The following is a 22,991-nucleotide window of genomic DNA, read 5'->3' on the forward strand; positions in this document are numbered from 1 at the left end:
TGACAAAATCCGCAATCACTTAGTTGCCAAGCCAATAGAAATACAGCGAGACAAATGAACATTAACAGAGAATAAAAATTGTTTGTATAGGAATACAGATACGTTAATATAGGAACGTAGGAATATAGAGATAATGTTCCTATCGAACACGGTATACAACCAGAAGGCTCAAGTAATATTGGATTTTTTATTTTAATTTTTTTTTTAATTTTATCATTACCACGTAATGACAAAATCCGCAATCACTTAGTTGCCAAGCCAATAGTAATCGCAGAAACTCGGGCCACGGAAGCCTTGAAGTTACAAAGGAGAGAAGGTGGAACGTAGGTAACGTACCTTCAACGGCGGAATATGATTCCTGAACATCGACGATTTGAGGTGGTCCCGGTGGTCCGACATCTCGAAGAGGTGTGCTCGGCTGATTGATCTTATTCTCGAGGTCCGCCACGCTGGGTCTTCTGACGTCCGCACTCGGACGACGACGCTGTATCAATCGATCATCGATGAATCATAAACCATTTACATCGTTCCCTTTGTTTATTTTTATTTTTTCGCTTGAAAAAGCGTTGCAAGCTTTCGGAAAAAGCAAGCAAGCTGAAGTGATCAAGTACGTGACTTTCGTCGCCTTACCTGCGCTTCCTTGATTTACCTGGTCGCGATAACTGCATACGGCAACTCACGAAATTATTAACACGCTCGTAACTATATTATCTGTCTGTTACACGAAACATTTTCAAAATAACGTTGTAACGAGGTCGAGCTATCGTATTGATAAAGTTTGAAAGTATATACGTGAACGTTTACCGCAGATACGTGTATATATATTTGGTATATAAAATTACTACGCAGCACGAATCGCCGTCTTAAACGCAAAGTAAATGTCGAGGACGATTGCATCGAAATTTCAAAATATTTCGCGTTCGTATTTGTGCAAATATCGAAAGATTTCCGTGAGTCGCTGTAAATATTCGCAACAGGTAATACCGTGACTCGGACGAAAGTCACGACTCGTTCGAAGCTCGGTGCTCTCATGCTGTGTGCGTGGTGCTAATTATTAATCATGCATTTTAGTCACACCGTTAACCTACGTAATTAGTACAAAGCGTTATCGTTAACTGTTATTCACAATATTAGTGCAAGTAAATCGGAGCCGTAAAACGAGGTCAGTTTTGTACAGGTTCATATCGTTGGAAACGCGATTAAACGGTGAAACGGAAATTTGTTTCGTCGGCGAAATATCATAATGTATGCATCGTTCGCGTTTCTATACTTTCACAGTCTCTTATGATGAAAAATCTTCGTTAATCGGTCTGCCGTGTACAAAGAATGTGTCTGACCACGTTCGGGTACTCCTGAGGGTTTAACGTACTCGTTAGCTAAAGTAAATTCGAGGGTTCTCCAAGAGGCGTTTACCGATCATTCGAACTGATCTACTTTTTGGCTCGATCGATGCAAAGGAATTTCTTTACTCGAATACCTCGAGCAGAATCCTCGAGTATACGCAGGAGAAGGAGAGATTTTACATATGTACGTTTGTATGCTTTTCCATTCTGGTTCCACAGCTCCTTGTTACAATACGATACAATGAATGGCGAAGAGAACCAGAATGATTTGTGATCAGAATGTACAGGGTACACATAGGATACATATAAATGAAAGGTTTCCGAGTTACGTGGAGGGGATGTTTTGCTTCGTCGATGCCGAATCGATGAGAATTCGGCGCGCAATTTTCACCAGTTGAGATCAGTCACAAGGTTAAACCTAGCGCTACGAGATTAAGACTCAGTACGAAGAATCTCGTGTCTTAATACGTGAGAAGAGCTTCGCTGCGAAACAATAAGTAAGTACGCATAAAAACTCGGTAGCTATTGTTCGTTGCGTCGATCGACAATACATTCTTCTCATACGCTAATCGTAAAAATTCTCTACGTTTTTTAACGTGTACGTTTTTCTACACGATGGCGACGAATCTTTTATAAATTATACCATCGATATGGTATAAGCTGAACTATCGATCGATGCGTTTTGCACAACTAGAACCATGTAACGATGATGCGTGCAAATAAAAAATGTGCTCTTTCACTGGGATTATAAGTGTTCGTTAAATCACAGAGCGTTCAAGCTTCAACCGTGAATCTTTTATTTGCATCGCTGTTTCATTCGGAGGGTACTCGATGCGCAAGTGGAACTTTCGTGACGCTTACGAAATTTCTCGGTCGTCGTCACGCCATCGCTGTTAGATACAATTGCTATACACGAAGGCATGGTTAATAAGACATATATAGGAACACAATCGATGAGATGGAGAAATACAATGGATTGTGACGAAAAACAGAGAGAGCGTGAGCGAGAGAGAGAGAGACAGAGAGAGAGACACACACAGTTGACAATTTCTAAAACGAACTGAGAAGACGAAGAGGAAGGGGAAAGGAAAAGAAGGAGGAATCACTATCGACACAGTTTTACCACCTTTTTCGTTGTTTAGTTACACTATCGCGATTCCATTACCGCATTCCTCTATGTGGATTATTTACGAAAAGGCACATCGAATAGTACAATATGCACGGGTACGACGATACACATAAAAAATAAAACACATAATATTCGCGATTGGTGAATAAACAAATTAATAAACAAATGAACGTCGTACCTATGGTTATAACAGAATCGATCGCTAACACATAGCATGGTGAGAGCACGGTGAATAATTACATGTATACTACTCTTGTTCGCGAGAGATTAGCATTCGTATCACATTTTCATAACAAGCAATACTCGGTTTTAACTTATACATATGTATATCAACCGTGCTGCGATCTTCGACTATCAACTGTATCTCGATGTTGCTGTCAGTTCAACGAGTTCTAGGAAAACGTTCGACGTGAAATTATTAAGTTGTCCGAAAAGTGTCTTTCTTTTACAGACGCATTCTCGTACAAAAGTGAAACCTAATCTGTCGAACGTTGTAATCCTTATCTTGATAAATAATTGATAAAACAAAATGGATCGTACGTAATTTGGTAAAATAATATAAAACGAAAAATATCCATTATTTCCTTATAAAACGAAAGAAACTTTTCGGATGATCTAATATAAGAAGAAACGATGGACAAAAAGAGGAATTTTCTCGTATTCTGTTAAAGAAAGAGGTTTGAACGCTTGAATCGAAAAGAACGCAGCAGGGTTGCGTCTCAAACAGGTCGTAGCAGCATAAAAATCACGGATAAATCGAAGTCTTCAACGTGAAAGTTGAGCAACGTTGTCCGACTAAACCGTACTTACGCTACTGCGGCTTGTTTGACACCGAACGACCGATACTACTTTAAACACGAAAAATAGATGCGTAAATTTGTACATAAAAAAAGAAACAAATATATATTGCTATGGATGGAAACATCGAGTGAAATAAATATTTCTTACCACTATCTAATTTCTACGTTCTCAATATACATAGTATTCGCTCGAATTAAGCAAACGTTTATACTACATAGCTGCGGGACGTTTCGACTGCAAATATACCGTGTTTAGTCGACGAGCAAGTACTAGACGAGCAAGACAAAATTATCCGTAAAATAAATAAACAAAGATAGACGCGCGAAATTTATCGTCGACTAGGCACGAGAGGCGCGTTTACTCGCTGGGAAACGTCCGTTGAGCGGTTCTTGCAAAAACTATGTACAGACGCGCATTGCGAACAATTCGGAGCTTTGCGGCACGCATCAAAAATGAAAAAAAAAGAGAGATGAAAAAAAAAAGAAGAAAAAGAAACAGACATATGTTGGATACAACGCGTTCTGTAATTTGAAAGACAGTAATATGAGCTAACCTCTTTCCCCTGCAGTTCACCAGGACGGCCGGATTTATTCTGTACGTGGTGCGTGAAAAATGGAAAAAAAAAAGTAGAAAGTAAAAAACAGAGAAAAATCATTTGGGTGACAAAGTCAGAAGGGGGCGGGGGATTCGAGACGTCTGACAGGGAGATTCTTATCGGAGAAAATAAGACGGATTTACGTCTGATTGCCAGTGTACTCTCTCGAACACGTAGAAACGGGCCTCGATGGTAGAGATAGCGGGGAGTGGACAGCAGCGGCGACAGCTTCAAAAAATTTAACTAAAAAAAGGGTGGTATAGTCGGAAAATTAATATTATCGGCGTTCCATGGTGGTATGCGGCATTTTCTGCGTGTCCTGCGCCTGGCAATTCAACATTCGGCTTGTGGTTTTATAGCTTGTCGTTGTTAAACTGCTCTTTGATAAATAGTATAGCTGTACTCGAGGGAATCCAATTCAAATCCATCGTGGCTGGGTCAGGTGTGAGCGGTTGACAAAAATAGATTTACAAAAAAAAAAAAAGAGATGTATGAAAGTAGTGAGAGCAAAAAAAAAAATCGAAGTCGTAGAAGTGAGAAACATATAGAGAAAGATCTGGCAGGTAATGCTATTCGGGCAGGTAAGCTTTGTGTTATAGCGAACACAAATCTCACCTTAGCTTCAAGCACCTCGCCGGGACGTAACTTTCCCAACTGCAAAAAATTATAGAGACCATCGTGAGCATTGTGCGTGTACATCGGTTAGTCGCGCGATGTCTTCCGATATCCTTTGTTATCGCATACTGTATCCAAATACGTCGTAGACAAAACGGAGACGGGCAACGTGGGCAAATCTTTGGCAGCGAGATGTCCTTCGAATCGCAAGTTCGAGGTAACAAAATACAAAAACAAAGAGAAAAATACACGACGTCCAAAAACTTGGGGAAAATGTCGAAGGGAAAAGAGAATTTAAATAGAGGATGATACAAAGAGGTGAAGGTAAACTAGCGACAGACGAATACAAGGTTGCCGAAGTTATTCGACGGATATTCTTCTTAACGACACCTGGCCAATTAATTCACAACACATCGGCGGTGCTAGATTCCGTTTTGGTAGAAGTGAGCGGTGTACGTCAGCCAACGCAAGTGCCGTTAAATCAAAGACGGACTTACGCAGTTTCGCATTAAGTAAAGTTCAACGTCTATTTGCCACGACAGTGATTTATCACGCTCTAGAAAGAGACATTGGGGAGTGTGCGGCGATCGAGTTTCTCGCTTGTTCGCAGCCTCGTTGACCGTTATCATCGTCGATGATTCGAACGGCCACGATCCGAGAAAATCGGTCTGAGAATCCGTGGCGTGTCCGCGAGACTCGGCTAGAAATAACGATAAAGCACTGGTTGGATCGCGGACGCGTTTGATTAATCGATGGCAAGTATTAAATGTACAGAGACATAAATCACGGTCGTCCTTCGTGTCCGGCAAATTGATAGTTTTACCCGACCGTTGGCAGCAAGGTAACAAGTGTTGCGACTGCTTAGAACGCATTCCTACTGCGAGTAAATGATATATACACGTACGTAGGTAAGGGTGAAGTGGTATACGTTCGAAAGTAACCAGGTTTCATGCGTCGTGGATGTTTGTCGCTAGCCTGGGCATTTGTTAACGCCGACGCCTGTCCTTTCGGAACGATGTTTGCCAAAATGTAATCTACGATTTGTAATATACGCGAACGGGAATACGAAAGTTTATACACCAATGATTTAAGATCGTTGAAACGTCCGTTTCGCGCCAGACACGCCTCGGATGATTCTTTCGTTGTTATCCTTGCGACTGTTGTTGTTGTTGCTGTTATGATTATTATCATTGCTATTATTATTATTATAATTATTAACATCCTTACGATTAACGATATTAATATTAAAGTAATAAATAATCGTGGAGTGTAGAGTGCTGAGAGATTCGATTGCAACATATCCGTGCCAGGTGCAGTGGTGCGTTGGTGCAATAGTGCAATTGGTGCATACTTCCACGTCAATAATTATTAATTTATAGAAGAGAATGGAGCCGAGGTTTTCTCGAATCGATGCGTCTCGATGGAACCTGTGCTCGTACGAACGATCCCGCGCCAAATTTCCAAATCTTCTCGTGTCGAATTGTTCGAACGTTAACACTCGAGATCTCGAGAGGAAAAGACGCAAGAGAAAGAAGGAAGATTTTTCGGGCGCGAGATCATTGAAAATGACATATCAAGTAAGTAAAATAAATTGGCGATAGAAGATGAGAAATGAGCAGGCAAAGTCGAACGAAGAGACGAACGAGTAGAGGAACTGTGCTTTCGGCAGACGCGCTCTTCGTTCAACGTTCCAATAGGTGTGTGTTTGTAAAAGAAGTAACGTGCGAGTAAAAGAACAAGTGAAAGTGAAATAAGTGCATTGGTAGTCGAGTAAGGTTGCAGACGAGGCATTCGCTTTCCCATTTCCAGTGATTTTCCTCACCTTGCGCTCGTCCACCACCTCGCCTGGTCGCAGCTTTCTATTCTCCTATGAATCAAACTCTTCTTTACTAATCTGTATCGTTTCGAAAGTCGCTGTACGTGTACGCACTTATACGCACGCACATCCATGCACGTGTGCATTACCATCCATAACTATCTGGTCACTTCCCAACTATCGCAAATACGTCAAATACGCTTGAAACGAGCCTCGATTTAATCCCGATTTTTCCTCTTGTCTCGTGCAACCGTATACTCGCACAGTTAACGAACATCGATGAAAACGATAGTTTATATTAATTCGAATAAAGATTCGAAAACTTTGTACGAATTTTACGAAGCTTGCCAACTGTATCGCTTCGCTTTAAACATTTAATTAACGCGCAGAGACGAAGCTAGTTACGCGAAGAGGCAAAGAATTAGCGGCTCGGTTCTTCCATCGCGACGATATCGAAGATATGATAAAGATATGAAAGATCCGATCAAATTATATCGGGTGTCCAAATACTTATGGACGATAGTTAGAGATAAACTCGTCTGGTGCGACGAGGACGACTTTCATTTTATCCTTCAAAGATTCATTTTGCTTGCATGTGGTTCCTTGATCCGCTTACTTTCCACGCTGCATCGAAGACTCGTAGCTAAGATATCTCGCGAAAGACGAGAAGGGTATTATGGTAAGGGGAAAGTGGTTTTTCAGAAGCTGGGCTGTTTGGACGATTCACGAGTAGGATTGCTTTACTAGCTTTGCTGACACTAATATCAACGTACACACCCGACACGTAATTTCGTATCGTCAGACAAACACGTCGGGGGTTCACGTGATTGGACATCTAGCTCTAAGACTATCACGATTGGGATCACTAAATCACTGACGTTGCTACGAAACTGCAAAAAAACTCCAACAATTCTAGGGCTAACCAGCAGTAGCCACTGATCTACCTACGCTTTTATCTAGTTCTGTACACGAGCTAACGTTTTCTATAGTTTAGAATCTTCATGTTTCGTCTTTTTCTGGTTACTCAAACTCTCAATTTTACAAGAAAAAAAAATGAAAAGAAAAGAAAAAAGAAAAAAAAAAGAAAAAGATACTACGTTTAGCCAACAGTCTAAGGATAAGCGACTTTGTTCAGTCAACAGTAGAAATTTCGTGTGTTCAATCGATCGTTCGTACGAATCGAAAGAAAAATTGAGAGTACGAGTAACCTACGAGCGTTCCCCTCGAACGATCCGTCGATTTGCTCCGTTAAAACGTTACTTTTCGTCACCAGCAGCAACGAAATCGAGTGATCGCATTGCGCGTATTATTCGAATCCTTTGATACGTTAATCTGTCGTCGTTTATGATGTACGTATCACCGATTTTAGACGTTGGACACGCCCAGTCAGTCGCGAATCAAAAATTAGTAATGAGTAATTGAACAAAAATAGGCTCGAACGCGTCTATTTCTGGAAAGGTATTAAATATCACGGGCTATTAAGAACATTGCTTGGCAATCTGACAAAAAGACGTTGATTAACGAGTTTTACGATCAAATTCGTTACCGATCTAAAAGCTTCGATCTTTCGTCGTCCAGACGAACACGTTCCGGAGCAAATCGCTTTTCGAGGCGGACTGGCTGCGATGGTACCGATTTTAACGGCGATCAAAACGATCGAATAAGCGAACAATCGAACGGTTGGATGGCTGAATAGTCGAATAGTCTTTTACCCTTTCGGTTTTCGTTAAGAAAATTGTACCATCGTCTTGTAGGAATCGCGTTTAGATATAAAATTAGCTTAAGGTGTAGGAGACAACTGGAAGTCGCCCTTTAGTCGCAAAGCAAGAGGAGTATGAAACAAATGACAACGATAATGACAAATAGACGAATGGTCAAATGGAACAATAGAAATTATGGTAGTCTCGAAGGCTATCGAAAAAATCCAAAGTTGCGCGAATGATCGAATAATCGAACGAGACAGTCAAGAATTTCGTATAGCTGCGTGTTGAGGGTTGTGAAAGAGACGGAGAGATAGGCGAATAGTAAAACAGTCGACTAGTCCGATATAGAATGAAATTTCACGTAATCGCGAAAGTTAGCAAACTGGTTGGATGGTACGCGGATCATCGTAAACGATACCATCGCAGCTGTTCACTCGATAGTCCAAAAGCGTAACCGATATACCTCGCGGATAAACACAATCCGTAACATACCTCGTCACTGATAATCAAACTGGGTCTGCGACCCAATTCTTCGGGTGGTATCAAGGATCCCCGTCGACTGGTTGTGCCGCTGCCGGGTATCAGGGAACTCCTTCTGCTTCCAACCGGCGTTACGTCTTTGATAACTTCGATCTTCGGTGCTTCGGGTGCTTTGATCTCTGGCACCTTTGGCTAAGTACGCGAGAAAACCAATTATCAATCCCGACTGCGTCGTATTTCGAATTTGAGAAAGTAAGCGATAGCTGAAGCGAATTCGCGGCCTAACGATACTCGTTCGTAGAAGAATCCGCATATATCGGGTAATCAAGAAAGTTTTGGCGTTATTAAACGTTGAAAGAGAAACGCGTAAGCAACGTAGAAAGAAGGTAATTTATTGATGAAGCAAGCTTTATAAATGCCACGTTTATCAAAATTATAGTCTACGGAATTGAAGAACTTTTGCAACGCCGTTTTCACAGTCGGTGCGTTTGCTGAGCGCAAATTTAAAAGATAAGCGATCGCCCGACATTTCCGTCCTAGCGTTTGTATTTTCTCAGAGATCACACGTGCGGACACGACAATCTCGCATCGTCTTGTACAAGTAGAATGCTTTTGTGCTTCGCTAATATCGTCTGCGACGTTATTTTACAACAGCTTCTTCAATTGTCTACGAGCAAAGTAGGTACAATATTTGCAGTAACAGTATGCGGAGAACGTAGTGATTCGCAATGAACGAGAGAAAAAACACCAGAACTTTCTTCAGTTAACGTCTCTCCTAAAGATCCGGAGAAACTGAAACAATGCATGAAAGCACGTCTATCGGATTTACCGAAGGATCGAGAACCGATGAAACTTGATCGTCGACGGCTCCTAGAACGCGATCGCGATCACGATCGTGCTGAGATCAAGACTGAATCGAGACTGACCGGCCTGCCGCGAGAAATCATAGCGAAGAGATACGGTCGGGCACAAACGGGTCGCAATAACACCGAAAATAGCGATCGACATTTTCTCCATCCTAATTTTCAAGTCGAAAAATTAGAGATCCGAGGGGGGTGATATACGAGCGGTTATTTGCCAAAATAGTTCCCCCTCTTTCGCGGGTATCCGGATGCAGGGTGGTGGTGGACACGGGACCCATCGGTTGCCAAACGATCATTTTATTCGTTCGATTATTAGCGCTAGCATAGAGGCGCGTTGCGTTAATTACGTTTGAAAGAAGATCGAACCAGGATTACCGGGCTATTTGCGTCAGCGATCTTTTATCCACGGCAAACCACGACCGAGACCACTTGCTAATCCGCCAGCAAGGATTCCGTGTCACCGTATCGTCTACGACCCTGAGCGTAGCGTCCGCTAAACGCCGATTAATATTAGACGAATAGACGAACTGGCGAGAAAAAAGTGCTCGACCGTTTCTCTGAGTTAATCGCTCCCTGATTTCCAACTTTAACTCTGCAATTTGTAATCGAGCTTACGGAATTCCAGGAATCTCGATCGATCGTACTTAGGCGCGACGTTGCAAAACTCTTGTCATTCCTGAAGTAAAGCGAAGCAGCTTGGCAAAATCGTTTTCTTATTCTTGCATTAATAACGAGCCATTACTCACCTTGGAATCGAACTTCTGCCCGCCGCGTGAAAAGAAAAATCATTAGTAGTGGAATGAACGACGTTTGATCTTATTAAATTAATTATCGATACAAAGTAAACATACTTGATCGATTTAACGCAACAGAATGAAAAATGAGGGCAACGTTTCTCTTACCTGCGTGGTTGGTCTGTCCAACTTGGTCTTATCTCGAGGCGCGTACTCCCCGAATTCGAATTCTTGCGGCTTCTCCAAAACCGGTCGCTCGTAATCTGGAATCTCCGGAAGCTCGTAATCCTTGTCCTTGCTGGCTTTTCTCACTTTCGTCTTCTTAGCTTCCATCTTTTCCGTCTTCTCAGTTTTCTGCACGAATGGTTTCCGATTAATTTCTAGCGTGGACGATTTCGTCGATGAAAATCACTCGGGAAAACACGATAAGTCTGTTGATTTTCTGATTGTTATCGCTATTCTCGCTACTTTCTCGCTGTTATAATATACTAACTCATGGCTATGAAACCACTGAACATTTAGAAACGAAGGGCAAGTTAACGATGGAGTATATTGAATTTTAAAATTACTCGTGCGAAGCGAGAAAACGTAAGTTATCGTGGTCTTCCCTCGTGATCTTTGTACATTGAAGCCGTTCGATAGAACAAAGAGCGACAGATAGAACATCGATTTCAGCATAGAGAATTCGAGTCGAGGAGCAAACGTTTTGTACAGCCAAATAGCCGAGATACCTTGAAGATTGTTATTATATTAATAATAATATTCGTATAGATTGAATTAATCGGTTTGTTAACGATTCACCGAGCTTTCAAGAATTGAGAAAGTGAGAAAAGAGAGAAGAGAGAGTCTTCGAATTATGCACAGTACCTTATACTTTGTGTCGTTGTTATCAACATCGAAAGAAGAGACTAAGCGTAGAAAGTTGTCGAAAATTGGAGGAAACAGTACCGCAGTAAGAGAAGGGACATATCGAATAATCGAGATTGTGAAATTTAATGAGTGGAATTAATAAGTGGAAAGAATCGTCCAGAGTGTGAAAAAGAATTTTTCATAGTAACAGCGAAAGTACTTAGAACGATCGTAGATTCGAAGAATAAGTAAACAGCCAGTGTATATACATATTATGTAAATTTGAAATATTATGTAAATGTCAATGCATAGAGAAGAGAGAGAGAGAGAAAGAGAGAGAAAAAAAAGAGTATAGTGTACGTATATTTAGATTCCCATTCACGGGAATACCTTCAACTCAACGATAACGCCATTCTCAGGTTTTTGAGGTACTTTTGGCTCCCTCGAAACCGGTTTAAGTTGAATAGATTGAAAGTTCTCGGCTTTAATTTCGTATTTCGGTGGTTTACGCAGTCCGAATTTCTCCACGTTCGTCTTGGGTTCCACTGGCTGCATTTAACGTATCGTTTATTCCAAACAATTTCCAACGAGAATTTACAAATACCAATCCGAATATAACGAAGTTTCGCCTCGTAAATAAGCACCGCGAAACGGTAAAAGTTCATCTATCAATTACGAGCAATTCACGGGAAAAAGAAGATACACACCTTCAGTTCTACTTTGTTCAACGTCTTTGCTTCCTCCTCGATCTGTAATTTAAGAAAGTTAAGAATTAAATTAGCGAACGAGAAAGATCAAGGTTTTGAGTTTTTGCTTAATTCATTGATATCTATCGTAAGATGTAAGTAATAATTTTTATATCGTTTTCGTACGATACGAGCGAATGTATCAAGATAACACAGATATTTGTATACTTATACATATATCTACCTTTGTCGTAGGTTTCAGGCTGACTTTTCTGAGCGGTTCCTCTACCTGTGAAAATACAAAACAAAAAGTCATTCCAGGGGATAACTTCACGAGATTTTGCCAGCGATAATTTGTAAAAAATCATGATTCGATGAATTGTTATATTTCTTGTTACGGTGATATTCGTTCTCACAGATTGCTGAAAAGAGTATGAATATGTTACTTAGTATGATGGTTCGATTTAATCTTTGCTGAAAAGATTAAAAATAAATTAATTAAATTAAATTAAATAAATTTAGTTCGTGAGATGAAAAATTGAATGTAAAGAAGTTACGCGATACACACGCCTGTGCGAATAAACCCTGTACGTGTTGTAGTTACACGTGTCCGTAAGATGAAAAGTTGATGCGAAGAAAGTTATGTGATGATACACACTTGTGCGAAAAAATGCAATTTGTGCCGTGCAGTAATTAAAAGTGTCGTGTCAGTTTACGGGCAAACGTGAATTGTGTTGTGGTGCGTTCTCTCAGCTCGTGTTCGTGTGAATATGTTCGCGAACAGTATCGCTATACAAACGCGATAGATTGACTTTGTGTACCTTTGGTAGTTCGGGTTTACCAAGCGTGGTTTTAGGTTTCATGGCAGGTTCTTCCTTCTAAAAAAAATGCAATCACGTGACTATTCGTGTTCGTATAAAAAAAAAGATAACGCGTAACGAGATTTGGTATCTAAGCAAAAGAAGAAAAAAAGAAAGTCTCGTATTCAAGCAAAAAACGATCTCATGTACCTTAGCCTCCTCGGGTTTACCAAGTGTGGCCTTAGGTTTCGCAGCAGGTTCCTCCTTCTAAAAAGAGTAAATATGTGAAGGATAGTGTTGGGAAAACTAAGAAAAATTGTGTATACAAACAAATTTCTTCTATATAGAAAATGCAGTTGCGTGACTATCCGTGTTTATATAAAGAGAGTGTAACGCGTGAAAAAATTGTGCATCTAAGCAAAAAAAAAAAAACAATTTCTATATTCAAGTAAAAAACGATCTCGTGTACCTTAGCCTCCTCGGGTTTACCAAGTGTGGCCTTAGGTTTCACAGCAGGTTCCTCCTTCTAAAAAGAGTAAGTATGTCAAGGATAGTGCCAGGAATACTTAAAAGAAAAAAAAATCTGTCTACGCGAAAGGAATGACTTTTAACGTGGTGTTGTGTACCTTCGCCTCTTCGGGTTTACCAGCGGGTGTTTTGGGTTTCGTTTGCGTTTCGACGGGTTCCTCTTTCTAAAAGTTAATAATCTCGATAATGGAATCGTTCAAAAAAAAAAAAAGATATCGCGTCTACGTCTAGGCAAAAAGTATGCGATTTGTGTACCTTAGTCTCCTCGGGTTTACCGAGAGTGACCTTTGCTTTGGGTGGCTCTGTTTTCTAAAAATCAATCGTATCGTGTGAGGTATTTGTGAGGCGAACATCGATAAATAGTGTATGTATGTCGTATAGGTTTTATGTACCTTGGGTTCTTCTACTTTGGGTGTGGGTTTGAGTTCCTCCTAAAATTAATGGACGTGAACTTAAAGTATTTGAATATGATTCAATCGATACGTATCGTGTATGATGACGTATATACGATATGTAAACTGTGTGTACGGTAAAATTGCGTGTTCATTTTGTACCTTCTTTTCTTCCTTTCCAACGATTTTAGCTTTTGTGACGGCTTCCTGCTTCTAAAAAAGTATAGAAACGATCAGATTTATTCGCTGTTCGTTAGTACACTCGCGTTAATGCAAGCAACGGCTAATACTCGATATTTTTGATATTTTTCAAGAGTAACGCTTTCTAATTAGGAAATACATTTATATACCTTCGTCCCGTTGGAAATACTGTCCTTTTGTATAGAATCTAACGTAGGTTCTTCGTCCTGAATAACATTCGTACGAATGAATGAAATATACAACAGATAAAGAATAAAAAATAAACAAATAGAAGAACCGTAACAAACTCGTGAGATATTGTAAACTATTGAGTTCTTTATTCCCTGTACCTTAGACCCCTCTGTTGACTTTGTCGATGACCTACGTCGTGTGAGCGGTACTTTTTTCTAAAATTGCAAACGAAGAAACAAAAATTATAAATATACGAGTCGCGTGCTGGATTAATCAAATTGTTGAAAAATAATAATAAAAAAATGCTGGTACCTTGCTCGCTTCGTCAAGTTTGCGAGAGGTAGATTTTGGTTTCGCTTCCTCTTTCTAAAATGATCAAAATTAATTGCAGTTTCTTCCTATTAAATTATTCGTCGTTGTGGCAATGATACGTGATATGCATGTAGGTGTGCGTGTGTATGTGTATGTATATGCGCTAGCGTTCAAAAATATCCAGACCTTTGCTGATTTTCAACGAGATGTATTTCGGTTACAAAATTACGAATGAATCAGAGTACAATAATTTTATTCTTTTGAATCATCATAGCGTATATTTATTGAACGATAGCGTGCGTGCATGTATAATATATATGCAATGTTGTAATATTTTTAGAAATCTAAATTCCATAGAATTTACATATATATATATATGTCGTATATCGTATTATGTACCTTGTCCGTCGTGACTTTTTTACGGGTTGTTTTTAATTTCGGTTTAACTTTCTCCTAAAAGAAAAAAAAAGAAAAAAAATGTATGTTTCACTTTAGTTTTCAAGTGTTGAGAGACAGAAGAGTATCGATGCTATTCTACCTCTATATTGTCAATCGATTCGATCGAAGGCGTTTCCGATTTATCTTTCAGTGTATCGGGTTTGTCATTTGTTTCATTTAAATTTGTTTTCCAAGTGTCCTAAAACATGGTCGGTTAATACGTATTAAAAAGAACAATAAAATAAAAAAATATATTAAAAAAACAATTTTTGTATGTTACAATTTCGTTCTGATTATTTGTGTAGTGCGTATGTACCTCGGGTACTGTGTGCTGTGTCCGTGATAAATCTATGCTAGTCTTTTCTGGCACCTAAAATGTTATTCGTTTATAATTCGTTCATACCGAACGACAATTTTTCATCATCGAAATTTTAATCAAACGAATCATGTACCTTTCTCCAAATTGATTTAATTTCTGGTTCTTGTGGTCTGTCTGCCCAGATGTCCTACAAATCGTGTATTCGATCATGCGTATATATTCGGGTAAATTTTGAATAGTGTAGGTCAAAAATGAGAGAGAAAGAAAAAAGAGAAAACGAAGAGAAGATGAAAGAGAAGGAAAAAGAAAAAGAAAAAAGAAAACTACCTCTATTTCATTATTTGGCTCTTGTATAGTCGGTTTAGATGTAATCTTTGGCATATCCTGTAAATGCGCATACGAAACAAAATAAAATAAAAAGTAGTGAATTAAAAACGTGGTACTGAATATTACAATCTATATGCGCTCGTGTACCTTAACTTTCTTAATGGGTTCAATTTCAAAATCACCTGGTCTATCTGGCCAAGCATCCTGAAATTTGCTTATCTATTAATATCTATACTTTCTCTATGCAATGCGATGTACAGTAAAGCCTCTCGTATTCCAACAGAATTTAGCACCAAATTTCTTTGATTAATTCTGTTACAAATACCATTGTTATACTATGAAGAATGGATACTGTGAAATTTTTGTCTTCGAGGCTCTACTGTATTGTAAAAAAAAAGTGACTACCTCTGCTTCGTCATTCGATTCTTTGAATGGCACATTAATTTTAGGCTGTGACTCATCCTATAACGAAACAAAAGTTGTATCAAAAGAACGGTAATCGTACGCAAGGAAAGAATTAATAGCAAAGTTCTACCTCGATGTTTCTAATTAATTTCCTTTCAGGTATGCTTGGTCGTGGATCGGTGGAAACCTAAAATTGTTTTCGTTTAATGTTCACAATCTTTCTCGTTTTTTCTGTCGATGCGAATGAAAACGTAAAATGTAAAAAGTTTAGTCGTATAAAGTATAGTGTTATACCTCGTGTATTGTATCTTTACTAGTACTATGGGTTCGTGGTGCAGACTCGTGTAATGACTTTGGAACATCCTAAAATTGTATTTTTATAAGTAATCACCAATTGACTGAAGGTACTGATTAAGAAAAAAAAAGTCGAATTCATGCATTCTGTACCTCGTATTTACGAACTGGTAATTCGTCGCGTTCGGTATGCTCCGGTCGTGATTTTTCCTACAAACAATTTTGCACGATAAAAGAATATAAAAAAATGCTGATAAAAAGGTATCTACCTTGACGTTAGATTCCTCAGGAATTTTATATTTAATATAATCTGGCTGTGATCGTTCCTACAAACAATTTTGCACGATAAAAAATATAAAAAAATTCTGTCACGCTTAATGCCGATAAACAAAGATATCTACCTCGATGCTTGGTTTTTCAGGGAATTCGCGTGTGACGAGTGACGAATATTTTACATTTAGCGTGTCCTATAATTGGATTTAATATTGGTATATTAATCAGTCGTTCTATAACAGGAAAATTGCAAATTTTTATGTATTCGCGTACCTCACTTTTTCTAATGGATCTTATTTCCGGCTCTCTTGGCACTGAAGCCCAAATATCCTATAAACACGATTTGTCATGAGCATGTGCGTCTTTCATTGTAATATCAAATCATGTTTTTTTAAAGAATCGTTTACCTCGATATCATCGTCAGGCTCGGGCTCGTAATATCTAATACTATCTCTCGGTGCGATCTATAATGTCAGTATGTATATTTTAATTTCCAACAAATTCTATGTTTTACATTCTCGCGAATCTGTAGTGTGTATATTTAGTGTTTTGTGTACCTTTACGTGTTGTGTTGGTGTTAGCGTAGGTCTAAACTTCGGGGTCTCTCTATCTGCCTAAAAGTCCAAAATAATAAAAAAAAAAAATTAAAAATTGGTAAATTATATTTTTTTGCTGGAAAAGAATCGTTTCGTTTGTTTGGCAGATCGTATCGAGGATGTAGTTCAAGGACAGAAATCCTATCAAAAGCTCAACATTGAAATAGAAGTTACCCTTGCTGGATAGCGTGTCAGTGAAATAGATCTATGCCATAAGTAACACGCTGTGAGTCGCAGCTGTCGTTGACAACGACTACTCGGTTTACGTACTACGTTAAGTGAACGCGCCTCATCTTACGTTTTTTCTAAAAGTTCATGCTACTAATTACTTAGAAATTGTAATCGAATATGATACATAACGTATCGTAACGTGTTATATTTTTTTATCGAATGCAACGATTACTTAAATACGTACACGTCACACAAATATTTGATATTAGGTATTATCAGCCTTCTTGAGTCATTTGCAAGAAGGTCGGACTCACACACGATACTTACTGTTTCTATTCGTGAGACGAAATTCTTTTAAGTTTACACAAAGTAACTCTTTACGAACATTAATTACGACGTTAATAAGAAGAACTGACAAGGGAGTGATTAAAATTTTAATTCTAAACAAAAAGAAACGGAAAGAAGGGAACAAAAAGGAAAAAACGAAAACTGATCTTTTACCTTTTCTGTCGTCACCTTCTTTTCAACGATGGAAGATCGCCTGCTTTCTGACATGACCTCTGCTTCCATCTGTTCGCGCATGAAAAAAAAGGAAAAGCTAAATTAATGTAAGAACGAAAGAATTTTAGTTTATAATAGAATATTAGTTTAGCCGTGATAAGTGGCATTTGCGAATTAGCATTACGTAGTTTGGATTTAATTATTCTGTACTCTTGTACCTTTTGCATAGATAAGCGACGCGGTATTATGCGGCCGTCTTCGAACATCTGCGTATTAAAAGTAACAAAATAAATAAAAACGTAAGAGAGCTATTGGGTTTCTACAGTTAAGCGATTTAGCATCTGCTCATACTGTTCTATACACTCATTAAAGGGTAAATACAAAATAATGTTTAACCTTTTCTTCTGTTGCTACCAAAGAACTTCTTCGACTTTCTGTTCGTATTTCTTCTACCTGTTAAAAAATTAGGAAAAAGGATAAATCAGTGTTAGCTTCTTTATGCCTATATAATAATATTTTATATATGAAAAATTCTACGCAAAAAGTTATATGTATGTAAAAATTCTGTATGAAAAAATTATATAAATTTAATTGATAAACAATTGCTACTCACTCTACTAATAGACTGCTTGCGAGATACCGTTTTTTCTGCTTTAAGTTCCTGGAATAAGAAAAACCAAATAATAATAGGAATAAGTACGTGAAGATTTGAATAAGCATAGTAAATTGAAAAGACAGAACCATCCTTACCTCCTTCTTTTCTTCTGCTTTCTTCACAATCTTTTTCTGTAAACACAAATTCGTTTAATTTATTTCTCTACGTTTTGATCTAACGAGTAAATATCTTAAAATTCATGTCGAAAATATTACCTTTTCAACTTCCTTCTTTTCTTCGACTTTCTCTTCTGGTTTCTTCTATACAAAAGTAAATTGTTATCAACTCGTTTATCGATCCTTATGAATTGAATAATGTAACATTCCTACCTTTACGATAATTATACACACGTTTGACGTATATCATACACTCTCGCGAATAAGTTTACTCGTATGTCACTAAAATGTACACATGAAAATCAAATTACACAAAACACAGACATGCATGCGAAAGAATAGAAATAGAGCGAAAGAGAGAAACAGGAAAGTAGGACAAATTACAAGTTATAGCCTTTTTTAGGAAAATTTCAAAGCCCAGCTTCTAGGATAAGGGTAAAGAAAGTTTGCTGAAAGCTTAAGCATTAGATTATATGCGAAGAAAGATGAGATATGTGTTGCATAATGATTAAATGATTTCAGATAATTTTGCTGGAATAGAAACGATCTTAAAGTAACAATAGAAATAACTTGATGCAAATAGGATCAGAAATAATAAAAGCTGAAACATATCAAGGTTTATCAGTAAAAGCTGAAAAAGTGTGTGAAGCTGAAAGAAGCAGTTAATATCGTAAAAGCTGAAAAGGAATGCATTTAATTCGCAAAAAGCTGAAAATAATTTTTATCGTTAGAAGCATGCCTTTCATCCCTTTGGATCGATTGGATCGAATCTATAAGCGTACGCATAAAAGCCGCATGTAATAATTGTTCGCAATACTGTTCTTGCAATGCAATTGGAAAGCCGATTCGATAATTCGAGCGCATACTTTGTCCAAATAAAATATTTGACACTCATTCCTCACCTGTAGAACTTCCAGTTTCTGAAACAGACAAATAAACGATTGTGTTTAATATCTTGTCAACGAAATTGTATACAGATATTTCCCAGGCATTTTTGAGTCGCAATCCCTTTTTATCATAGCCAAATAACTTTCTGAATAATATGCTAATCGAGAAACATTTTTAATAAAGTAAATAATAATAATAAATATATTTCAGAATAATTCTAACTTCTACAACATAATTCTAATCCCCAAAGGTGGGGCGACCCACGGATTAGGAACCTGGACTGTATAAACAAGTTTCTCATAACATAAACATATGTATGTAGTTAAAACAGGGGAACACAAAGCATTCATACAAATATAACCACTACAAGGAACCATAAAGGGTGGGCGCAAAAGGTAAAATGACGCTGCAGTTTGTATTTCTAGATGTGTACCGTGTAAAGTAAAAAGGTTTTGCTTCAAAAAAAAAGTCACTTTACGAAAAATATGATATCCACTTTTGTGTGAAAAATGAAAAAAAAAAAATTATTCATACCTTCTTGGGTTTGTCGATACCGTTCTGTCTGTTGTCGGGTATATCCTTGAAAATAATTAAAAAAGAAACATCTTGATCAATCTTTTAAAGTTTTAACAAAAATCGTCCTTAAAGAGTATAGAAGAATATAATTATACCGGGTGGTCTAAGGTTTTCACCTCGTCCGCTTTATATTCTATGAGCATAAACGAAAAACCGACGTTACATAAACGTAGATCCTTCGAAGTTTTATTTAAGATAGTAGAAAATGAATTTTACTATTTCACAAAATTTGTTTCGATTACCCTTCGATTTTGATAATCTATGTTTGAATAACGTTATTTTCCTATTTATATTCGTAGAATACATGCACAAAGTTCGAGTGGAAAAACCATGGAACACCTTGTATATCAGACACGTTAGAAAAAAGTTGATACGAAAAAATATCCAATGATTAAAAAAATAATCTGAACTGTATGTATATCTGTGTAAATATGTGTAGCGTGTATGTGTGTACCTCTACTTGTGAAATTGTTTCCGAGTCTGGTTCCTCGATAATCGGCTCCGCGGTGCTGGACTCGATTACACTCACCACTTCTTCCTCCTCCTCCTCCTCCTCCTCCTCCTCCTCGTACTCTTCTTCCTCTTCTTCGTCGGGAACGGTTTTTTTGTCATCGTACCAGATCGAGCTTTTTACCTTTTGTACCGTAATATCGAGATGCAGTTCAAAAGAGCCGAATTATCGTATAGATTAAATGGAAAAGATAATTTTGTTATCGATCATCGTTTCTTTCAACTTTATCAAAAGCAACTGTTACTTCGTGTTTACGTGAGTCTGTGTTCTTAGTGTGTAGCAAGGGATAACTGCTAATTACGGGCAAATGGAGGAACGAACACGTAACAAAAGGAAAAGACAGGTTAAATGAAAAAATAGTGTAATCGTAAGAACATTCGCTACCTTCTCTTCTTTCTTTTCTTCCTTTTTCTCTTCCTTCTTTTCTACCTTCTTTTCCTCTTTCTTTTCTTCCTTCTTCTCTTCTTTCTTTTCTTCCTTCTTCTCTTCTTTCTTTTCAACCTTCTTCTCCTTCTTCTCTTCCTCTTCTTCCTCTTTCTTCTCTTCTTTTTTCTATAATACGTACAAGGAATTGCATGCAACATTCAAGGACATATATGTTTTCAACCACCGTGAATTGAATATGCAAACGAACGCAATTTACTCATGGATGGGGAGAGAAAGTTCGAACAAAGATCTCTGTACATCTAAACAAATATTGTGCAACAAACTCGCGACATTGCACGTAACTTGAAACATTGGGCACAATTTGTAACAGGGGAAAGAAACAATATCCAGCCATCTTTGATCATTAATTTTCAAAGGTCCAACCAATGTCGAATTTCGTGTTTCTTACCTTGACGACTAGTCGCGCCGACGATTCGTCTTGACCAAATTCGTTACTAACAACTACTTTGTATGTTCCCGAGTACGAAGTGGAGGCAGACGTGATTGTCAGTTTCATGTCTGTACCATTGAAAGATATCATGATGTCCTTGGAGGATTTGACTACCGTGGAATCTCTGCAGAAGCGGAAATAGTCCAATAAGTTTAAACGACTAGGCAAAAAGCACGTTCAGGTAACCGTTTAAAATAATGTATTTACCTGTACCACGTAACGGTGACTTTGCGATCCTGTTTCGAGAGGCTAGCGACAAGTTCGATCGATTTACCCTCCTCGATCGTCTAAAATACAACAAATTACTCATATTTTTCGATTCCTTTCTAACGAAAAGAATGCGCTATCTCCGAAGAGAAGCGGCATAGTCGTCGAATTTTTTCCATAGCAGTGAAAAATGGAAGAATTTCAATTGTGAAACTCACCGCAGACTTCAAGCCGGATTTAATCTTCGGTTTCTCTCCTTCTTCCATAATCTCCGTCACTTCTACAACCTGCGACGTTGCCTCTCCCTTCTCGTTTCGAGCCACTAACTTGTACACACCCTTGTCAGAAACCGATACTTGCTCGATTTCTAACTTGACAGCGAATTCTCCCTGCAGGTGTAAATTTCATTAGCTTCGCGTCTCTGTTATTATTCAAGCGAGAGCTTATTACGTACGTCTTTCACTTGCTCGATGTGAACTTTGTGCCTCGTGTCTTCCTTCACGGCCTTCGTTTCTTTGAACCAAGTACAATCTGGCGTAAACTTGGAAAGCACGTGGCACTCTACAATGACCGTCTTCTTCTTCACGATCTTTATGACCTTTGGCTTTTCCTTGATCACGGGTATAACTAAAATCACACGATGGAAACACGCTATCAGCCCTTTGTACTCGAGAAGCGTTTTAACGTCTACGATATTCCTATGATTTCAATTCGATAATTAACCCTTTCGCTTCGGCAGTCCAGTCCATCGTGGATGCTGTATGTACGTTTTCCTAACTCTTAAATAACAATAATTCTTCTAAGAACCGTATATGAAATACCGTTTCACTGTCAATGGATTTAACAGATTTTTTAGCACGAAACAGTATACGGTTTGGATGTTTGAAATATATTGCGTGAAACGTTTTGATGTTGTTTCAACAATGAGTAACTTTAAGAAGTGATTGATCCAATATGTCAATATATTATTATATATGAAAAAATATATTATTGACTACAGATAGCATCATTGTATATGCATCATTTGGATGCCGGATATATGGGGTGCCGGGCTCAGGAGTCGCCGCCTATATGCAGCACTCGAAGCGAAAGTGTTAAAGATTGAATTATGGAAAAAAATGTACGAGTTCCTGTTTCAGAAATAATCGCTTCTCTGTCGCGAAGACTTTCCGCGTTGCGTCTTTAAATTTCCCATAAATGCGCGAAAAATGGCAAATTATCGATCCACACTAGGAGATAACGAAACTAAGGTACAGATGAAAACTCACTCTCGACGTTGAGCGTCAGATTGGCGTTCAATTCGCCAAGATCGTTCTTGATATTACACTTGTACAAGCCCGAGTCTTCTGGGCCAGGATCGTTCAAAGTCAATTTGATATAATAGATATCCTCCTTCTCTTTAACGACGCTGATCGAGATCTTCGAAGACTCCTTCACCACCTTGCCGGCGTGAGTCCACACAATCTCGGGCTTTGGATTTGCCTTTACCTTGCAATCCATGATCACAAGTTTACCCTGGTTTTGCGACTGAATACGCGGTTTCTCCACAAACGTCGGACCATCGCCTTCAGGTTCTGGTTCCGCTTCGATGTTCAAGTTCAAATTGGCGTTGCTTTCGCCGTATTCGTTTTTCACGTGACATCTGTAAGTACCGCCATCCGGTGCTGAAGGATCCTGCAACAGACATTTAGATTTATCGCCAGTTTCTACTCGGCCTGTGAATTATTAATTATTAAACCGCGCGTTGCTCAAAAATCTTCAGCGATAGAAGGAAGCTCGTTACGTATCCGAATTTAGCATAAAAAGTACTTGGCGTTTC

At 38.4% G+C, this 22,991-nt stretch overlaps 1 protein-coding gene across 42 annotated transcripts in view; it reads right to left on the reverse strand.

The window, feature by feature from the left end:
• LOC100746778 (twitchin) overlaps positions 1–22,991 on the reverse strand; it is a 79,143-nt gene that overhangs the window by 41,508 nt on the left and 14,644 nt on the right. For 4 of the 42 annotated variants that reach the window (XM_033321129.1, XM_033321128.1, XM_012386338.3 and 1 more), the window contains 49 exons: positions 22,441–22,846; positions 21,627–21,799; positions 21,391–21,561; positions 21,173–21,252; positions 20,924–21,089; positions 20,473–20,640; positions 20,032–20,211; positions 19,536–19,580; positions 19,016–19,033; positions 18,213–18,257; positions 18,093–18,128; positions 17,956–18,003; positions 17,739–17,795; positions 17,561–17,608; positions 17,343–17,411; positions 16,632–16,688; positions 16,482–16,538; positions 16,348–16,404; positions 16,203–16,268; positions 16,071–16,127; positions 15,955–16,011; positions 15,802–15,870; positions 15,638–15,694; positions 15,508–15,564; positions 15,250–15,306; positions 15,103–15,159; positions 14,909–14,962; positions 14,773–14,826; positions 14,557–14,655; positions 14,418–14,471; positions 14,019–14,072; positions 13,865–13,921; positions 13,685–13,741; positions 13,497–13,547; positions 13,335–13,373; positions 13,198–13,251; positions 13,041–13,106; positions 12,884–12,940; positions 12,625–12,681; positions 12,436–12,492; positions 11,859–11,903; positions 11,636–11,677; positions 11,319–11,477; positions 10,248–10,433; positions 10,092–10,106; positions 8,495–8,674; positions 6,306–6,350; positions 3,827–3,865; positions 337–484 (listed from right to left, as the gene is read on the reverse strand). In XM_033321129.1, the coding sequence (XP_033177020.1) occupies positions 337–484; positions 3,827–3,865; positions 6,306–6,350; positions 8,495–8,674; positions 10,092–10,106; positions 10,248–10,433; positions 11,319–11,477; positions 11,636–11,677; positions 11,859–11,903; positions 12,436–12,492; positions 12,625–12,681; positions 12,884–12,940; positions 13,041–13,106; positions 13,198–13,251; positions 13,335–13,373; positions 13,497–13,547; positions 13,685–13,741; positions 13,865–13,921; positions 14,019–14,072; positions 14,418–14,471; positions 14,557–14,655; positions 14,773–14,826; positions 14,909–14,962; positions 15,103–15,159; positions 15,250–15,306; positions 15,508–15,564; positions 15,638–15,694; positions 15,802–15,870; positions 15,955–16,011; positions 16,071–16,127; positions 16,203–16,268; positions 16,348–16,404; positions 16,482–16,538; positions 16,632–16,688; positions 17,343–17,411; positions 17,561–17,608; positions 17,739–17,795; positions 17,956–18,003; positions 18,093–18,128; positions 18,213–18,257; positions 19,016–19,033; positions 19,536–19,580; positions 20,032–20,211; positions 20,473–20,640; positions 20,924–21,089; positions 21,173–21,252; positions 21,391–21,561; positions 21,627–21,799; positions 22,441–22,846 (4,027 nt within the window). Of the gene's footprint in view, positions 1–336; positions 485–3,826; positions 3,866–4,483; positions 4,523–6,305; positions 6,351–8,494; positions 8,675–10,091; positions 10,107–10,247; positions 10,434–11,318; positions 11,478–11,635; positions 11,678–11,858; positions 11,904–12,435; positions 12,493–12,624; positions 12,682–12,883; positions 12,941–13,040; positions 13,107–13,197; positions 13,252–13,334; positions 13,374–13,496; positions 13,548–13,684; positions 13,742–13,864; positions 13,922–14,018; positions 14,073–14,417; positions 14,472–14,556; positions 14,656–14,772; positions 14,827–14,908; positions 14,963–15,102; positions 15,160–15,249; positions 15,307–15,507; positions 15,565–15,637; positions 15,695–15,801; positions 15,871–15,954; positions 16,012–16,070; positions 16,128–16,202; positions 16,269–16,347; positions 16,405–16,481; positions 16,539–16,631; positions 16,689–17,342; positions 17,412–17,560; positions 17,609–17,738; positions 17,796–17,955; positions 18,004–18,092; positions 18,129–18,212; positions 18,258–19,015; positions 19,034–19,535; positions 19,581–20,031; positions 20,212–20,472; positions 20,641–20,923; positions 21,090–21,172; positions 21,253–21,390; positions 21,562–21,626; positions 21,800–22,440; positions 22,847–22,991 lie in introns of all 42 variants that reach the window. The other 38 variants (XM_012386341.3, XM_033321111.1, XM_012386340.3 and 35 more) reach the window with 36 other exon arrangements.

The sequence above is a fragment of the Bombus impatiens genome, unplaced genomic scaffold, assembly GCF_000188095.3.
Source record: "Bombus impatiens unplaced genomic scaffold, BIMP_2.2 scf_0389, whole genome shotgun sequence".
Taxonomy (NCBI): domain Eukaryota; kingdom Metazoa; phylum Arthropoda; class Insecta; order Hymenoptera; family Apidae; genus Bombus; species Bombus impatiens.